We start from the raw sequence: 19702 nt of genomic DNA, 5'->3' as shown, positions 1-19702 counted from the left end.
ACCTGCTCAGCAGCAAACAGCAGACGGACACAGCTGGAGACTAGCTGATGAACATAGAGGAGCATTAGGGGGCACATATTTCCATCAGGAGTTGGTAAAGTCAAGTACATTTTATTTATATAGCCCAATATCACAAATCACAAATTTGCGGCAGGGGTTTTACAATCTGTACAGCAGGAACACCCTCATTCCTTTGATCCTTTGAAAAATTGGAAGAAACCTCAGGAAGAGCAACTACGGAGGGACAACAGACATGCAATATAATGTGTACAGAATAATAACTAACATAACATAAAATTACATTATAGACAATCCAAACGGCAAAATGATACACACAGTGTAAACATATATGAAAAAAATAGGGTGCAGGAGGATAGAGAGAGAGAGAGAGATTTGTATATGCTCTTTACAGTCCCTGGGTGTGGTGTCTCAGAAAGCATTATGCTGTCACATTTTATACTTGAAATTTGTATACCTGAATTTATTCAAATGTAGTTTGATCAATCACAAACAATGAATTTTCCAAACATCACATATAGGTTAAGAATATGGATGAAATTCAAAGTTATGCAGTGTGTACATTTTCAAATTCTGACCAACAAATTCAGATGTACTACATTCAAATTGAATACGTGCTGGCACATCAGGTAATGCAGCAGAATAGGGTAGAACAACAATGATAGAAGGAATGATGAATGGAAATAACAGGATTGGCACCAGACAGTTGGAGGTAGTGATAAACTTTTCAATTTTCTAACTTCCATAAGCAGCAAATTACGTGACACTTGAATGCATCCTGAGGTGGTGCAGTGTTTAGCAAGAAGACTTTGGGTGACTGTATATAAAGATGGATTACGTGACAGCTCCCCAAAGGTAAAGCAAAAACATCTTGATCGCCCCCTGGTGGCTGGCTGCAGAACATGTCCCACGCCCTTCAAACTAAAAGATTACACGTAAAATAAGGTTTTTTAAGTAGGTTTATCACGTTGATGTGTGTTGATATCATGATTGACAGCTGTTATGATAGTCACTGTATTGAGTATTGTAGCCCACGGACTCAGTAGTAGAGGGGAAATTCTGCCCCCAATTTCTTTGGAGCGTGTGGCTAGGCATTACATATTGCACCTTTAAAGGGCCATAACACAATACACAATACCAGTGTTTTATATTGTTGAATGTTTTTCAACGTACCAGACAGCCCTTTCTTTCAGTTCATTTCACCACACTGTCAAAATAATTTTATAGACACTTGAATCAGTTTCATCATGTCCCCTTTCATTGTAGTCAACAACTATGGTACTGTGTGGTAATACAGTACAAATTTTCATAGCATACTGAAACAAATAGAATCCAGTGGCTGCTTGAAAGACAAGACAACACTGAGTCTATAGCTATGCTTGTGGCCCCGTCTGCACAGTAATGCTTGGAGCTAAATGCTAACATCAGCATGCTAACATGCTCACAATGACAATGGCTGAATTCTAATGTCCACCATCTGGACATAGCGACTGAGCTCTCCCTGACTTCTGTCATACATACTGTCACACATACTATCATCATATCCAGTTGCATGTGCATGAGTGAAAGCGTTGATATGCACTTTGATTATCTGAACGTTTCAGTTCCACCTTGTTCAGTGTGGACAAAAATGGTGAAGGTGCCCATCAGAAATGAAAAGTATGTGTGAGTTGTAGTGAATGGGTTAAACATTGTTATGGTCCTTAAACCTGTTGCTGATTTCATGGCATTTGATAATAAAATAGGTGTATTTCAACACTACATTACACAGGTGGAGTTTTAATGTTTTTTATGATACTGAAATGAATACTTTTCACTTAAGATAATTATTTTTAGCACAGAAGACCTTCTTAAGTTGACAAGCATCAACGCCAGCCCTGTAAAACTGAACATGGAATTGTTAGGTATGACAGATATATTGAAAATGTTGAAAGATTAACTGCCAATAAGGAAGGAACAGAATGCAATGACTCCTCCGTCATCTCTGTAACAGGCATTCATGTTGCTGATCAATGATTCTACTGATATTTGTGGACTGGCAGCAGTAGGTCTAATTTAAATTCCACTGTCAATGTTAAGCTGCTAAGATTCTTCATTGGAAGCCTTTTGGAACAAAGACATCCATATTATAAAGTGAGCTATGTAACATTAGACTAACCTGCATGAAATTACATATGGCTCTGTAGTGACTGATATAATCATATCTACTGCTGATTGATTTGTTGATTAATTTTTGAATCATTACCTAAATCATTATGCAAAGCAAAAATCAATGTACTATGTTCATTTTGTACAATAATAAATATCTCTAAATTTAGAAAAGTAAATTAGGAGGTTAGGAAGCAGTGTTGTAATAAATGTGTGTTTGTATTTGGAGTATTTCCCTTTAAAGGCTGTTAATATGAAGAGAATCACTGTGTTATCTATATGGTTAAAAGAAATCATGTAGCAACTTCAGACATAAGAGAGGAAATGTTCCACAAAATGTGATTGTAAAAGGATGAGATCTCAATGTATCTCACATGCTTCAATGCCTTTGTACAGTGTACATTCCATGAAATAAATATTTTCTAAACAAGCTTGGAGGTGAATCTTATTTCCTTTAGCTTCTGGACTCCATGAACTCCATGAACTCCTACACCATGGTGTCTACAGACACAGGACTGCATGGAGGATATGTGCTTCTCCCTGCTGGTGTAATGCTGTACTATACATCTGACATCTATGACTGAAATCTTCTTTAAACGTGTCAGTAACATCCATTTGATTATTGTCTTTAGGTGAGCTGACCTAACCTAGACCTAACTGACTTAAGATTTACTATCATTTGTGAGGCTTACAGTTAACTTTTACCAACTTTTATGTTCTCACATTTGTGGAATGCTTTTAATACACTCTCCCCACTGAGATTCTCCAGCAAATAAACCTAAGCTGAAACTCTACAGTGATCAAAGCTGAACAATTAGTGGAATATTCAGAACACACATATATCAGGATCATCAGACTGAGCCTGATAAATGTTGTATTTATATATTTAACCTTTATTTAAGGAGGAATAAATGACTTGTGGATTAAAAATCTATTTTTCAAGAGTGTCCTGGCCAAAACAGGCAGCAGCACAAATAACATGGTTGCAGACAGAAAAACAAACAAAGAACACATTACGGAATTATAAGATACAGACATTCTTCAACATAAAAAAAAACTGCAGCCAAATATGCCTGCATCATTTTGTATAATAATTAAGATCTCTAGATGTATTACATGTGTTCAATAATACCTTCTCTCAAAGATTTAGGTGGTTTTGCAACTGATTCCAAGCTGTGGGAGCAGCATACTTAAATGCCCTTTTCCCAGTTCAGTACAGACTTTAGGCACAGTGAGTTAGTTAGTAGGAATACAGACAATTACTTAACATACTTTTTGTAGAATGTAGGGAAGAAAGGAAGCATTTCAAGAACAGAACAAAACAAACTATTTGTTCTGACAGTCCTACTGTACACTGATGAGTCTTTGCTTTGATATCACATGATCCACAGTATCAGAAGCCTTAGATAAGACAATAAAAAGGGCTGAACAAAGTTGCTTGTTGTCTAAAGATTCAATAAAAAATGTACAACTTTTAAGGCTGCTGTAGTTGGGCTGTTTTTTGCTTAAACCTGAAAATCAGATAAGATTGTTAATAAATAAGAACTAGTTCACTCATGATTCAAGAACCTTAAACAGGAAAGACAATGCAGTAAGACAGTAAGTTCACCTCCTCTCAACAAGGGAAGAACAGAAGCAGATTTCCATATAAAGGAAATTTGGTTTGTGTCCAGGGAGAAATTCTAAAGATAAAATCAACTGGTAGTCAAAAGAAATAAGGCTACAAGTTATCGGGATCTAGTGTCTAAAGGTTTGAGGGCTTTATGGATCTTTGATATTGTATCTGAAATAAAAGTAAAGGCTTGATTTACCGTAACATGAGCAAACAAACAGTAGGGGAAATGTATGAGTAATGTTGAGAGAGTCGAACAAAGAACCAGAGGCAATGAAATGCTCATTAAAACAACCAAGCCACTTCAGCCCTGTCAGACATGTTATGCGAGTCCTTAACAATGCATGGACAAAGCTTTAAACTGTTTGTATTGTATTGGTACTGTGGGCAGTTGTCAGAAAGGCAGCCAGCCAGACTTTTGCCCATACCACATTGTGCTTCAGAGTCAAAGTGAAGCATGCATTGTTTCGGTCTTTCTTGCTTGTCAACAATTTCATGTTTTAATTTTTTTTGGAACAACAGATACTGGTTTTGTTTAGTTCCAGATTAGACCTCCAATTGCATCCATTGTCTAAAGCAACCAACAAAAGTATGAAGTGTTTTAGAGACCCCAAGATTAAGAGCTAAAAATTGGAATTGCTTACTCACTTACTTGCAACACACATGTCCCTTTTGGGTTGTTCTATACGCATCATGACGATGCTAATATCCTTGTTCAGAACACATTTGCTTAGCCAACTTTCAGATAAAACTATTTTGTCAGCATCAGTTAATAGTGCCCCACTATCATATCTGTCATATCCGTTTTAGCGATCAAACTGCGTACATTCAAATGGATAAAGCCTGTTCTTAATTTAAAATTGTCAGGTGTGTTAAAATTGACAGTAGAATCTGGACCTGGATTGTGGATTACGCTGTGGATAAAAGAGTTCAAATAAGGACCAGCTGGGGACTAAAACAATAGGAAAACAGTTTAAAACACTGTCCCAGGTCGACCAGTTGAACAGGCTCTGTGGTCTAAAACAGGTCTTCCAGAATCAACATGAATGTAAACCACACTTCACATATGATCAAAGTTTAAACTGAAGCAGGAGTCAAGTGATAGTATTATCGGAACAACTCGCAAAATTGACCAGTATTCTTTTTCAAAAACAACAAATATCACTCAGTCAACACTAGACCAGTCACACAGACAGACAGGAAGAGAGGTGCTGCCATCTTGGAGACGATGCAGACATCATCGTGAAACTAGAGGCCTTCATATTTGATTCCAATCCCAATATATAAACCTGAAAATCTAAAACTCAAATTTGGGATTAATTGTAGTTTTAAAATATTTTCAGTAACATGTCTTAGTTTTTTGTGGCAAACATAAGTTTCTGAAGAGCCTTTGTGAAGCTCAAAGTGGGGGCATCCTGGCAGTGATGAAAGCGCCTAAATACCGACTAATGCAAAAATGGGCAAAGAGGTGGATCGTCGGTGGAGCGGAGGCGGGCCCGGGTGACGCAGCAGAGCTAGCAGCTAGAGACCTGGCACGGCAGCCACCTGTCACCTAAAGCATGACGTTAAACCATAATATATTAATATATACATTTTGGGATTTGACAATGTCTGATGAAGATCTGTTAGATCAAAACGTTGCACAATTAAAATAGCTGGGAGCTTTGAATATAGTTTGGGGATTTTTATTCCAATTCTTGTTTTAGTTAGATCTTTTGAACCAGCACCTGTTAAAGTGTTTTGGGTGAGCATCCACTACAACCTGTCTTAAGTACCAGAAACAGCACGGGACAGTCTGCTCTGGGTTTATAGGAGAACCCTTCTCTTTCAAAATACATCCTTTTAGTATTGTCAATTTAAAATTGTATTGATTTCATTTAGTATTTTTACTGATGAGATTTCTGCCATTAATCTTATTTCTTTCTTTAAAAAATGCCATCTATAATCCAGCAAGAAAAGCAAAAACCCAATTTAACGGTCATGTCGTACATAAACTCCTTCATGGACTGGTTTTATTTGTTGTCCTTTATTTTTTGTATGTATGTATGTATGTATGTATGTATGTATGTATTGATGTATTAATATGTCTGAGTTGAGCACACAAAGCTTTGTTACTGTTTTTGGATTTCCGTTTTGTAAATAAAGTTTTTTTGTTGTGTAATGTAAATGCTAAAAACAAAAGAGTTGCCCTTTCAAATGCCTGATTAAAACCTGAACTCTTATTACATTTCTTGACATTAAATAGTTATTGACATTTAAATGTTAATTACTTAAATACTTACCAATTTAATCTATTTATACATTTATTAATTATGAAAATATTTAATTAATTTCTGTTTTATACCAATTAATAAAATGCTTTATACTTATTTCCATGACACTTGTGGTCCTCCATATTTCCCCATGAAGCCCATGTGAGTGGGAGCCTGTAGAAAGGCCTGCAGGTGTCACTCTGTATGTGTTGGACCCATCCAGTACTCCACCAGGGACCCTAAACAGGACGAGGGATTTCAGCAATGGATATATTAGGGTTAGTGTAAAGATTATTTCAATATGTAGAGTATGAATAGTGTATGATTTCCCAATAATGATCAAAAGAATACCAAGCGTCGTTCATGAATAATGAGAGATTCAGTATTTTTTAATATCAGTTTTATTTATGCTTTATTGCAATTAAGTCAAACTTTCATTCTGACAGAGAGTATAACAACACAATATCTTTACAAGTGCCCAAAAATATATTTCACTGACCTTTTTTTAGATTTGGCAACTTATAATTCTCTGCTAAAACAAATAACAATATATAGTATTTTATTCATGAAAAAATACATTGTCAATTTCCACAACAAATACAGAAGAAGGTATGTGATACGTACAGTAGTTTTGTACAACTTGAACATGCTTCAACGTAAATACATTAGTACAGAGTAAATAAAGGGCCAGATACATGAACTGCACTCAACAATAAGCACTGTTTAGGTCAACGTTTCAGCTTTTTCAGGCCTGTGACTCCATTTTTGGGTTACAAAACTCAAATGACACCAAAGTTGTCGAACAGTTGTGTGAAGGGTTAGGGACAGAGCTCTTACTCATACTTCTTTATTATCAGTACATTACATTTGTATATAAACCTCAAATACACTCCTGTACCAAGACAATCTTTGTCTCAGGCAGCATTCAGGTGTAGGAGAGAGCAGGTTCTGTGTTTCTATTAAAGCTGACGTGAAACACTAAGCAGACAAACACCCAAGGTTGAAGAAGAAGGGTCATTTACACAAAGACGTGTGTAAAGTAGGCTGCAGAGCTGGAGTTAGGACATGGTTAGCCTAGCTTAGTGTAAAGACTGAAGCAGGGGAACCAGCTAGTCTGCTGTTCAAAAATACACCGACCAACACCTCTTAAGCTCACTGATTACCACGCTTTGAACTGTATATAAACAGAAATGTAAAACAATGTGTACTTTCAGGGGCAGATGCACGCTGGAACTATTTTTTGATGAACAACAATTTATCCATCCGCCTATCAATTAAGTGTAGCATCTTTGTTGGGAGTGCAGATCGCATGATAGTCGTCGAGCACTGGGTGGGTCTCTGGACAGGTACAACCCTGTGACGCTGTGCACAGCCATTACTCCCTACAGTTACTGCACTCACTTTCCCTAAAACCACAAAATGTGCTTTAACAAACTAAATAAAAAAAGTGTCTGAACTTTACAGGTGTTGGTAGGTGTATTCTTCAGTTTGGACAGAGCCAAGCTAGCCGTTTCCCCCTTCTTCTAATCTTAATGCTGAACTAAGTTAACTACATCCTGACTGCAGCTCTGTACTAAACACACAAACATGACATTAATATCCATATTTTCATCGTACTCTCTGAAACAAAGCTAACACATGTATTTCCCAAAATATTGAGCTCTTCCTTTCAGCATCACAACCCCCTTTATTAGCTAGTGCTGATCACATCGCAAAGCTGCCAACAGGTGTTACACACTCCGAGCTTAAGTTAGACTTGACATGCAGTAGACTAATCTTGAGATACTGAGATTTATTAAGACCACATCATGAAGAAATGACAGATTTCCTGACTTGGAGATCTACTGAGTGGGAAGATGCACTGAAGCTAAAGGGAGAAGCTAACTGTTGCAGTTTGTTCATGTCAGCAGCACCAGGGCTTTGTTCACTCTCTAAAATATAAACAGCTCCTTCTGGAAATTGCTACATGCGGAGCAGCCTTGAGAGTGGGACCCTCATGCTGACCCATTCTGATGTATTCGGTATTAACATGTTCATTTTAAAAGAACCCTGAAAGGGGAGACTGTCTACATAAGCTCAAGTAGGGATATTTAGTCACAGATGCTGAACTGGAGTAGATAGTGGGCAGATTAAGCACACAGTATGCATATTAATGACTCAATGGTCACATTAAAGAGGCACTCTACTGATTTGACACAGTAGTAGATTAGTACTCTTCAGCCTGTGAAAACAGTCATAAAAGAGAAATGTGCCACTTTTTATGTGGATGTCCAATCGGCATTGATGGTAAATGTAGTTAATTGAAGCAATAAATTCTGCAGTGTGTGCTATATTGACAGAGAAGTGTCCAGAAGTGTCATTTGACGTGACAGTGCCGTAGTTGGAGGCAAAGAAGAACTACAGTCCACTTTAGTTGGATGTCTAGTTTCCCCTTCTGGGTAGCCAGGGGGCGCTGTGCTCTAGATGCCTCTCTCTTATCAAAGATTATATCAAGCATTGCATTATGGGGAATGTAGGATCCAGTGTTGACACTTTGACTAGTTTTGTCTTTTTAAAAAGATTGTATTTTGCAAGTCCCTTAACTTTATGAAAGTGCAATACTAAATAACTAAAATACCACTTTCAAACCCACAACACGTACGCTTTGAGGAGCTACAAATTAGACTCTACAATATAAAGTCTTACATCACAGTGTGTAACCCATCAAAGTGTCTGTTTAAAATAAATGCTGACCATTCATTCAGTGTTCCCGATCCACACAGACTAAAGCAGACTGAAGGAGAAGGATTCCAGTACAGAGAGCACTATCATACCTACAGTTTAGATGCAGCTCTACTGTTTTGGAGTTGAACCACCTGAAGCCTGACTGCAATTTCCCAAGAGTCCCAACCTTAAGACTGGGACCACACATCAGTCATGTTCTTTGTATACAGGGTTGTCTCATATTGATCAAATGTACATGTAAAATAAGCTAAATTGATAACAAATATATAATATATAGTTTACATAAGTCACTTGCACTGCATGCTCTTGAAACAGAATATTAAACTACACCATACTCAAATTCACGTGAAAACCAATTAACTGTGCAATTGCTGGGGTCATGAGACTTTAGATCCTAAAAACAGAATCACAAGCCAAGGTTGAGAAACCCTGGTACAACAGGTAAACATGCTGTCATCAGAAGCTGTCCATCCATCTTTAATCTTACCGTGTGCTTTAACTAATGCAGTTTAAATGCAGTGTGCTGTTGTTGACTCGGGTTTAGACACAGAGTAAACATTTAAAAGGAACTGTTAAACATTTTGGAAAATAAGTTGATTTGCTTTCTTAGCGTGAGATGAGGTGAGCTGGAGACAGGACAGGGTTAGCCTAGCTTAGCTCAAAGGCTGGAAACGGGGTGAAACCGCTAGCATGGCTCTTCCAAATGAGTAAACTTTAGAGGTTTGATATTCATCGATATTGATATTTTCATCTACTAGTAAACTATTGTTCATCAAGACAGTTCCAACACTTAAGTGCAAGTAAAATTACAAACTGTTAAAATGTCTGCGTGTTTACAGATTGAACAAACAAGATATAACATGTTAATGAACTTTTTTAGACAGGATAGCTGCTTCCCATTGCTTCCTATCTTTATGCTAAGCTAGGCTAACCTTGTATCAATCTTCTAATCTCTCTCTCAGAAAGAGAGCAAAGAAACCCATTTACTAAAAGTTAATCATAACCTGCCTGGTTTGGAAAATTAACAGTTCACAGTTGAATTTTAGTGGTTAATTCTAGGATTTTGGGCACAATATCAAAAGTGTACCTTTTGTGGATGAAACGTACGGCCTGTTTAGTTAAGGCTTCATTTCCACACTATGTGATGTTAATACTTAGAAGATTATTCTATTATGATGCAGTTATTCATATTATCATCTATCACTATACTAGTTCTATTACATTGCAGGTTGTAGAGTAGGTGTCCATTTAATGACACCCACTGTAACAGTTTAACAAATTGAGGATCAGAAGATCTTTTGACACGACCACATGACCTAATTGTAACATGAAATTAAAAACAACATACACAAACAACATATGCAGAACATACAGCTTAACTTTGCCTAAACAAGTAAAATTCCCTCAAGGTGAAAACGTCCAGTTATTTTACAGAGGGACACAGACAAATTCCACAGTAATGCACAATAAATCTATGATATTTCCATGAATTTGGAGAATTCACTAAATCTTTTCCCAATACATCTGAAGTTGTGTTTTTGCCTTATTGCTCTCTGTGGAACAGTTGCAGAAAGTCTGGAATGAATAAACCTTGCCTGTGACATGTTATGAGGTATTTTCAAGTATTTACTTTAATGCATCTTGCTATTTTTGTTATATCGTCCCAAATTCTGAACAATGCCATTGATTAAAGTGTAAGTGGAATGAGAAGCTGTTTCTAAAATGTCAGTAACACTGACTGTGCATGTCAGGATTGTTATCTCCTGTGGAGGGTCATGAACAGAAGGTGGATTGCAGCTGCTTGAAGGCGGCTTGTCTCTCTTTTTTCTCCTCTTCCTGTCTCTTGCGTTCTTCTTTTTCCTCTCGAATCTCAGCCTCAAACTTGCTGCCCATAGATAGAGCCTGCATCTGTTAACACACAAAGTGTTCATTTAAGTAGCCCTGCTTTCATCTTCATCTAGATCCATTGTACCGGGACATCCCTAGTTTAGGATTAGAGACCTTTTTCTCTGAGTTTAATTCGTACATTGAAAATGTTCAGTTTTTAGCTTTTATATACAAAGTCCTGTGCACTGGGAAACAAGTTGTACAATACAAACACATGTCTACCACTGTTGGTTTGTCCTTTTATGTCCAGAATTAATCTGGCAAGTAAAACAATTAACAGAAATGATTGAAATGACCAACACTATAAAGTAAAAAAGAAAATATGTTGACCCCAGATTCAAGTCATAATGTTTAACATGCCAACTAATGAAACTGAGAACAAACTAAATATTGTCACTCTGAAGGTGTAAAGGTCAGAACAAGTACAGGACAACATACAGTATGAACATAGAGTACCTTGGCTTCAAAGAAGTCTTTGGCCCCCATCACTCCCTCCGTGGAGACGTTGATCTCGGACAGCCTGGCCAGAGCCATCAGACCACTCTCCTCCTGCAGCTCTCCAGCAGCTGCTCTCCGGAAGATCAGCAGGAACTGCAGGAAGTTCAGTTACATTCAGTAAACAAGTCTTGAAAGTCTTGCTGTGGGCATGCGAGACAAATTGTGTAGGTCACCACAGTTAGCCCTTCTCCACGCATCATCCTCATTGCCTGCTAGCCCATTGACAGAGCAGGATTTCCCACCTCTATTCTTGTCTACAACACCTGCAGGCCAGCAACGTCGCTGATACAAATGAGCTACAGGGAGAAGCTCACATAAATCCAAGGTCAAGTGATGGATGCGGAGGAGACGTTATGCTTTAAATGTAGGGCTGCACGATTATGGCCAAAATGATATCATTATTGAGATCACAATTATTTTTCACAATAAATCATAAACGTTTTATTTCACTTTAACATTTAAATAAACAGAGCACTGCTTTCACTTAATTTCACACACATCCCTGCTAATTATAATAATTTAAAAAATAGGGATATTAGGAGATATTCAAAAAACATTACATTAAGTATGTTTTACTGTGAAATTTGAAGATAATGTACTTGCAAGATTCTTGATGTTCGGAGTTGTATCCTCATGATTGTTTGCACTTATTGTAAGTCACTTTGGACAAAAGCATCAGCTAAATTAACTGGTATGTAATATATAATGCAATATGAAAAAATATAGGAATATTTACCTTACATTATGTGGGCTACATTTTAAAGTTAAATACATCAACTTTTAGCACTTTAAGAGCAAAATTAAGAGGCAAGATTAACTATTTTGTACTAATGTTAACAATGTTGTGCTCTAGTAAACAATTTAATCATAAACACATTGGTTGTATAGATATGAATGGTGATGACACTGATGACACACCCACAAAGCATGACGGGCTCAGTGTTTCAAGGCGGCTCGGGGAGGTTGCCATAGCCACGGTTAGCGGGTAAGGGTGCTGTAAAGCTCACAGTTGCAGCCGCGAGACACCTTCAGCCCGGGCGCACATTGAGGAAATTCACCCGGCGAGGGCCAGACAGCACCAGACAGCACCAGACAGCACCAAGCGGCTGTGTATGTCTGCTCTCTTCAGTTTGTTCACATATTGTAGGGTGCGCGCAGCGGCATGACGGCTCCCCAGAAGTGAAGCAACAACAGTCGCTCTGGTAGCGTCACATCAGTGAGCTGAACGAAGATGATGTGTTGGTCTCACGGAATACCGATATTAGAAAACTATCGCGATACCCTGCCGTTAAAAATGGTACAATACCCCATTTTATTAGTATCGGCAAGACAGTGTTTTAACAAGAACCGTTGACAGCAAACTATTCATGGCTCCCACATTGTCAACAGCAGCGACGGCGCATTGCAACCTCACTCTTTCCGTTCTTACCATTCACAATAAAATCCCGACGTACACGGCATCACTGCTTATGAGAGGGAATTTAAATTCGCTAAGAGGCAACTTAACCAAATAGCTTACAGTTCTGCTCGTACTTATCTCTGCAAAGTGACGTGAACAAAGAGCTGATCTTAATTAAGAGTTTCTCCAGTCATGGTTGGATATTAAAATGTATGAACACACTATGGTACAATATTGCACTTGTGTTTGTTTGGTATTGTGACAAAACTAGTGAGGGTGGCAGACTGGCAGTATAAAATCATGTGGCTATAAAGTGCTTTTGCAGTTGGAGGAAGACTAAAAACAAAATACCTCCAAACAAGCATTTTTGTCCTCTAATGTTTTCCCATGGATGTATAAGAGAACTGGATCCAGCGTGGGAGCCCGGCCCCGTTCATTCTTATGAAAATTGTTCAGTGGTGCATGAAGCTAAAAGGGCTCGATTTACGAGTATAAAATTACCCGGATCTTCCTCATCAATGGAGCCCATAGAGCACACTAGCGTTGAATGAATGAATAGAGGAGGCAAAATAACTCTGGATTCGGCTATTAGCGCACATTACAACTTTTAGAACCTAATGATTTAAATAAGGGCTAGACATCTCCCCAATGTATGTCAATGGGAAAATGTGTTATTGGGCCACATGGCATCACATGACTGACATGAAAGTTGTAATTCCAAGGTTTGACCAATATGAAAATTAGCTTCAAAGCCTGCCGCTCCTCCTGGGGGCTTGCGTTATCACCACCACTTGAAGTCACTTATCAGGTCCGCTGCCTGTTCCACCAGTAGAGACTGACCTCTCGTGGCATGTGCTGTGCACTACAATGCATCACATCAATACGCCATCATTTTGTCGGTATTGAAAATCATATCGTCTGGATTTCTAAATATCCTGGTATACAGTAAAACCACCCAATCATGCGAGTGACCTGTATTTATATAACCATGGATTTAAAAATGATTATGAAAGCTAATATTTGGCTACCTTGACATAAAATCCCTTGAAACATCACTAAAAGCCACACAGTACAGTAACTGGACACACTGAAGTCAAACTCTCACCTCCCTGAAGCTCAGCTTGCCATCAAAGTCTTCGTCCACCTCTTTGATCATGTTCTTCAGGCCCAGGTGGGTTTGTGGAGCTCCCAGCTTCTCCATCATTAGCTTCAGCTCCATCAGGTCGATGAAGCCGTCTTTACCAGTGTCATACCTACAAACCACATACAAACCACACAGCGTTAGGTCAAGCTGTGCTGGGAGCATGATGACAGTCAACACTGCACAGTATTAATCAGAATCAGAATTCGGTTTATTGACAAGTTTTCACATACAAGGAATTTGCATTGGTGTAAAATGGTGCATACATAAACAAAGTAAGAGAAGTTCAAATATAGAAATATTATTTAAATACAATAAGAATATGACAGTGATTATGTTTCTATGTTCTGTCCCTGTAACAAAACCCTGTAACTGGTGTCTACTGTTACAGCTAATCCTGTAACTGGTGTCTACTGTTACAGCTAATCCTGTAACTGGTGTCTACTGTTACAGCTAATCCTGTAACTGGTGTCTACTGTTACAGCTAATCCTGTAACTGGTGTCTACTGTTACAGCTAATCCTGTAACTGGTGTACACTGTTACAGCTAATCCTGTAACTGGTGTCTACTGTTACAGCTAATCCTGTAACTGGTGTACACTGTTACAGCTAATCCTGTAACTGGTGTCTACTGTTACAGCTAATCCTGTAACTGGTGTACACTGTTACAGCTAATCCTGTAACTGGTGTCTACTGTTACAGCTAATCCTGTAACTGGTGTCTACTGTTACAGCTAATCCTGTAACTGGTGTACACTGTTACAGCTAATCCTGTAACTGGTGTCTACTGTTACAGCTAATCCTGTAACTGGTGTACACTGTTACAGCTAATCCTGTAACTGGTGTACACTGTTACAGCTATATATTTCAAACTTGAACCATAAATGTGCACTTCTTCCCAAACTTTAAAAGTTCAGTTGGTAACTTTAATTAAAATAACTTATATTTTCTGAAACTGTCACTGTGTCCTGACAGGAGTGAATGAGACAGATAAAACAGTTATTATTATTATTTTTCTAAGAGTAACACCAGGCGTACACAAACTGTGCATTTGGAGATATTATAATATTTATTGATAAAAAGGCCATAAATAACTATCTTAAATAACTATTATATACCCAATTATCCCTGTCAGTAGTAATGACACAAAGTAAGTGAAGTATAAACAATTTTTTTGTAATTCTTTTGTGTTTTGAATATAATAAATACAATTATGAAAAAAATAACAACATTTGTAAAATAAAACCCATTCAACTGATACGTCTAATTCTTCAGCAGTTCATTGGCTACACGATACGCCAGTCAACGGGAGACTGGGCTGCTGCTGGCTCAGTCTGAAACAAAAGAGGGCTGGCACTTCCTTATCAAGGTGACACTCATTGGCTCTTGATGGCTGTAGATAACGCATGGAAGCTCCGATTGGCTCAAATGAGGTGTCAATCGAAAGGTCAGAGTTCGGGAAGCGTCTTAGAAGTGTCTAAATGCGGAGATATCCCGCTTCTACCGTGTATGGTCACAAAATCGTACACATTGATCAGCTGATTTCAAAGATTGCAACAGATGTTCATGGGCTTTTGATGATGTTCATGAGGGATATATTTTTACAGGATACGATCGTTTGGACTTTTGGCAATGACAAGAGTGTTTTTTTTGGATTATTACAGATTACAGGATTATGATGAGACTTCATAGGCGAGTTGGCTCAAAGTTATGGGTTTGATTGTGAGTTTGCTTGCTTGTGTGAGATGCCTACTGTACTTGCTGTTGTGATTGTGATCTCAAAACAGTTTTGCTCACTAAATAGACGAGACTCTAATCTTTCGAACGATATGTGGCATTGCGTAACAACTCCATCATGGCGGACTGTAAACAACACAGGGTAAGATACAACCTCTTTGAAACTGCAAAACTATCACATAAAGAAACAACCAACATATTTTATTGACCTAATTTAAGTGCACTCATTTTGTTTCAGCTCATCGTGAGTCTGTGTTTTGCTGTCATTTACTGTCGCTCATTTTTCTCCTCTCTTGTGATCTGTGTTTCATTGAGGGCGGGGCTCAGCAATCTGCTAACTTGTTGCTCCTGCTACCAATATTAGCTGTTCTTATTCAACAATGTTAAGCTGAAAAAACGTGCATGCAGGCTGAAATTCAAGTGTAGTGTTGTCGAGAGATGGAGTGACTCAAATCAAGTAGGAGAAGAAGAGCTACGAGTAAGGAATACTGCTCTGAAAGCCACAAAACCTAAACTCAATCTTACGGCTGCATTGGAGCTAATGAGACTGAGGGACCTCCCTCTCTCACTGCTCAGCATCAGTAGAAAACCGGAGCTCTAAAATGTAGACTTGTCCTTTAAAGCTTCACTGCATGTGACAGAGATTGAAGCAGCCAGTCAGACAGCTGTTATCTCCAACTGGATGAGCCAATGGCAAAGCCCAAAGTCTACTAGGACGAGTATTTATAGAAGCTTTCAGCAGCTGTGCGTGCGAATACATACTGTAGTATCAGGCCTGATTACCCCAGACTGAGACTAATCTGTTCAGGCCAGAAACCAAGCCATTGTTTCATTTTAGCTCTTGAAAAAGGTCACAAGGACCTCGTCCCTCAATGTTTTGTGTTTGAAAATTCATGTAGCTCTGCTAACAACCAGCCTGATATGACATCATCACATACTGAAACCCATCCATGAGTCAATGGCCCAATCCGTTGGTTTAGGGCGGTCCCACTGTAATGGTGGGACAACATCTACAGTACACACACGTACACACACGTACACACACAGCTTTTGACAAATGTTGTTTGTATCAGTAAGACGACAACTGCTTTCAACTGGGCCAAATGTTGTTAGAAAATATAGGAAAAGGTCTAAGAATAAAGAAGTTGCATATAGTCACGTTGTATTTGAAACCATTGTAAATGATTGTAACCGGGTTGGAAGAGATCACAATTAGCCCTTCATTTGCATTACGGACTGATTACAGCCAAAGGGAGGGCTTCCTCTCCAGGCAGCATTCCAGTCCCAGGAACACAAAGGCACCCATAGACTAATTTGGCTCGTCTTTGTGGGAGCACAGGAATGCCAGAGGCAGGCTAAAACAGGGTGTTTCTCTGCTGCCGTCTGACCACGAGCAGAGCAGGCATTACTGTTATGGACAAACAGAACACTCATCCCCCCCACTCAGTTCCTTACAGTGCCACGGTCATCAACAATGCCTTGACCCTTTTTTATTTTGCCTGTTCTTTTCTTGTTTTTCTTGTGTATCCTCCATGGTTTTGTTTGACTTTTTGTTGACTGGGTATTACTGTTGCCAACATTTTAGCATGCTAACAAAACGAACGGTAGCAGAGTCAAGTTTTTAGCATGTAAATGCTAACACACCAGTGTGTAGGATTTAGGAGATTTCAAAATGACAGAAATGACTATGTTTCCATTAGTGTATGGTCATCTAAAACTAACAATTGTTGTGTTTTTGTTAGCTAAGACTGAGCCCTTTATATCTACATAGGGAATGGGTCCTCTTCCACTGAGTCCGCCATGCTGCAGCGCCTGTTTCGACCAATGCTATTTTATAGTATTTCTAACTATTAACAAGTTTTCTCTCATATATGGCCACGTAGTTATTAATGTTACACAACGGCTATTGCACTGCAATGCGTTTCAAGGATAAAACATGAGATGCTACTTTTGCTGAAAAAAAGAAAGTTGGAATAGATGCTATGATGCACCCGCACCGACCAGACTGATGTGCGTAGCGGTCTGTGTGGTTATACTGCAACAGCCTGCGGTCGTTTTCAGCCAATTTAATGAAGGTTAACACAGTGACCGGCCGTGCGTAAACGGCCCTAACCTCTGCGTGCTGGCGCGACACAGATTTATCCACCAATCAATCTGCTGCCTTCAAACGCTGCAGGGATTTTTTTTAAACCGAAGGAGTTTACTATAAAAGCAGCTGTGGGCTGCTGATACTGTAAGAATCAGCCACATTCATTTATAGATCAATGCAGGTTTTACTGACTTTCCTTCTTTGCCAATTTTGGAGCATTAATTAATGGTGGTTGCTCATGCACATGTAATAGGTGTGCTCCGGTACTTAAACAAATAGCACTACACCTCTGGGACACCGCTAGGACACTTTGCATACTTTGTTGGTGACCTACATACCAACTGTGGGACAAGACCAGACTTTCAGTTTAAAACTGTTTCTCAAAGTTTAGTCAGATGCCGAAGAACAAAATAACTATGGATGCACAATATTGGATTTTTGCCGATATCCTAGTCGATATTTTGCATATTTGCCGTTAATATAGATACTACTGAAACCCTGAGAGGCAAGATGAAATTATTTATTTTCTAACATGGCAATGTTTGCCAAAACCAACATATTTTTAGCCTGAACTAAATTAATGAAAGTCTTGCCTTACTTTGTCAAAGGCAAACTTACTCACTCACTCTCCTTGCAGTTACAAAGATTAATCACCTGCTATCAGTCGACCTTGCCTCCTAATGTTTCACAGCTCCTGGTTGATTGGTTGATTCGTACATAACCAAGGAAGAATGATTGTTAGATGGAACATCCGGCCGCGAGGTCTTCTGACAGCCGTTGGTGATACTGCATAATAATTAGCCATCTGCTTCGGTTTGTCTGAGAAACTATGGAAGATTTAGCGTGAGCAATGGAAAGATCAAGGATACTTTTTCCTTAAGAGACTCATAATTATTATTTGGAATGTTTGTTTAAATTATATTTAGTTACACACAATAATGGTCCGAAGGCCTGAAGGTCCAATGTTGTCATTCTGCATTATAATTAGCCATATGCCCACACACGCATAGAGAAGAAAGAGAGCGTTATCCGTCGAATCTTCAGGTATAGATCTAAGTCAGACTGACAGCTGCTAGAAAATGTCTTTCTCTTCTGACAGTTTATGTCGTGATGCCATGGGGCACAGAAATACACTATATGGACAAAAGTATTGGGCCACTGCTCTTAATCATGGAATTCAGGTGTTTCATTCAGTCCCGTCACCATAGGTGTATAAAATCAAGCACCTAGCCATACAGTCTGACTTCACAAACACATGTGAAAGAATGGCTCGTTCTACAGAGCTCACTGAATTTCAACGTGGTTCTGTAAAAGTCAGTTGGTTAAAGTTCTTCTCTCCTAGATATTCCACGATCAACTTTAAGTGGTATTATTACATTGCATTAAGTGGAAACGTTTAGAAACCACAGCAACTCAGCCATGAAGAGGCAGACCACGTAAAGTTAGAGCGGGATCGCAGAGTGCTGAGTGCGTAAAAGTCACCAAAGCTCTGCTGACTCAATAACTGCAGAGTTCCAAACCAGATCTGGTATTAATTTCTGCACCAAAACGATGTGCCAGGAGCTTCATGGCATGGGTTTCAATGGCCGAGCAGCTGCACGCAAGCCTTACATCACCAAGCACAGTGCCAATGGACTCTGGAGCAGTGGAAACATGGAAACTTGTTCTGTGGAGTGATGAATCACGCTTCTCTATCTGGCAGTCTGATGGACGAGTCTGGCGAATGCCAGGAGAACGTTACCTGCCTGACTGTAAAGTTTGGTGGAGGAGGGGTAATGCTATGGGGTTGTTTCTCTGGGGTCGGCTTCCGCCCCTTAGTTCCAGTGAAGGGAAATCTTAATGCTTCATCTTACCAAGTCATTTCGGACAATTCTATGCTTCCAACTTTGTGGAAACAGTTTGGGGAAGAACCTGATCTGTTCCAGCATGACTGTGCCCCAGTGCACAAAGCAAGGTCCATAAAGGCATGGTGTGATGAGTTTGGTGTGGAAGAACTTGAGTGGCCTGCACAGAGCTCTGACCTCAACCCATTGAACACCTTTGGGATGAACTAGAACAGAGATTGCGAGCCGGGCCCTCTTGTTCAACATCAGTGTCTGACCTCACTAATGCTCTTCTGGATGAACGGGCAAACATTCCCAAAACGCTCCAAAAGGTTGTAGAAAGCCTCCCAGAAGAGTGGAAGCTATTATAGCTGCA

At 39.1% G+C, this 19702-nt stretch overlaps 1 protein-coding gene across 1 annotated transcript in view; it reads right to left on the bottom strand.

The window, feature by feature from the left end:
• Positions 1-6413: 6413 nt before the first annotated feature.
• efhd1 (EF-hand domain family, member D1) overlaps positions 6414-19702 on the bottom strand; it is a 29251-nt gene continuing 15962 nt past the window's right edge. The window contains exons 3-5 of the mRNA XM_029446190.1: positions 13644-13791; positions 11098-11232; positions 6414-10662 (exon numbers count right to left, since the gene is read on the bottom strand). Coding sequence (XP_029302050.1) covers positions 10528-10662; positions 11098-11232; positions 13644-13791 — 418 coding nt within the window. The 3' untranslated portion in view covers positions 6414-10527. The remainder of the gene's footprint in view (positions 10663-11097; positions 11233-13643; positions 13792-19702) is intronic.

The sequence above is a fragment of the Cottoperca gobio genome, chromosome 13 (genome assembly GCF_900634415.1).
Source record: "Cottoperca gobio chromosome 13, fCotGob3.1, whole genome shotgun sequence".
NCBI lineage: Eukaryota > Metazoa > Chordata > Actinopteri > Perciformes > Bovichtidae > Cottoperca > Cottoperca gobio.
This window is presented reverse-complemented; position numbering and strand designations above follow the sequence as displayed.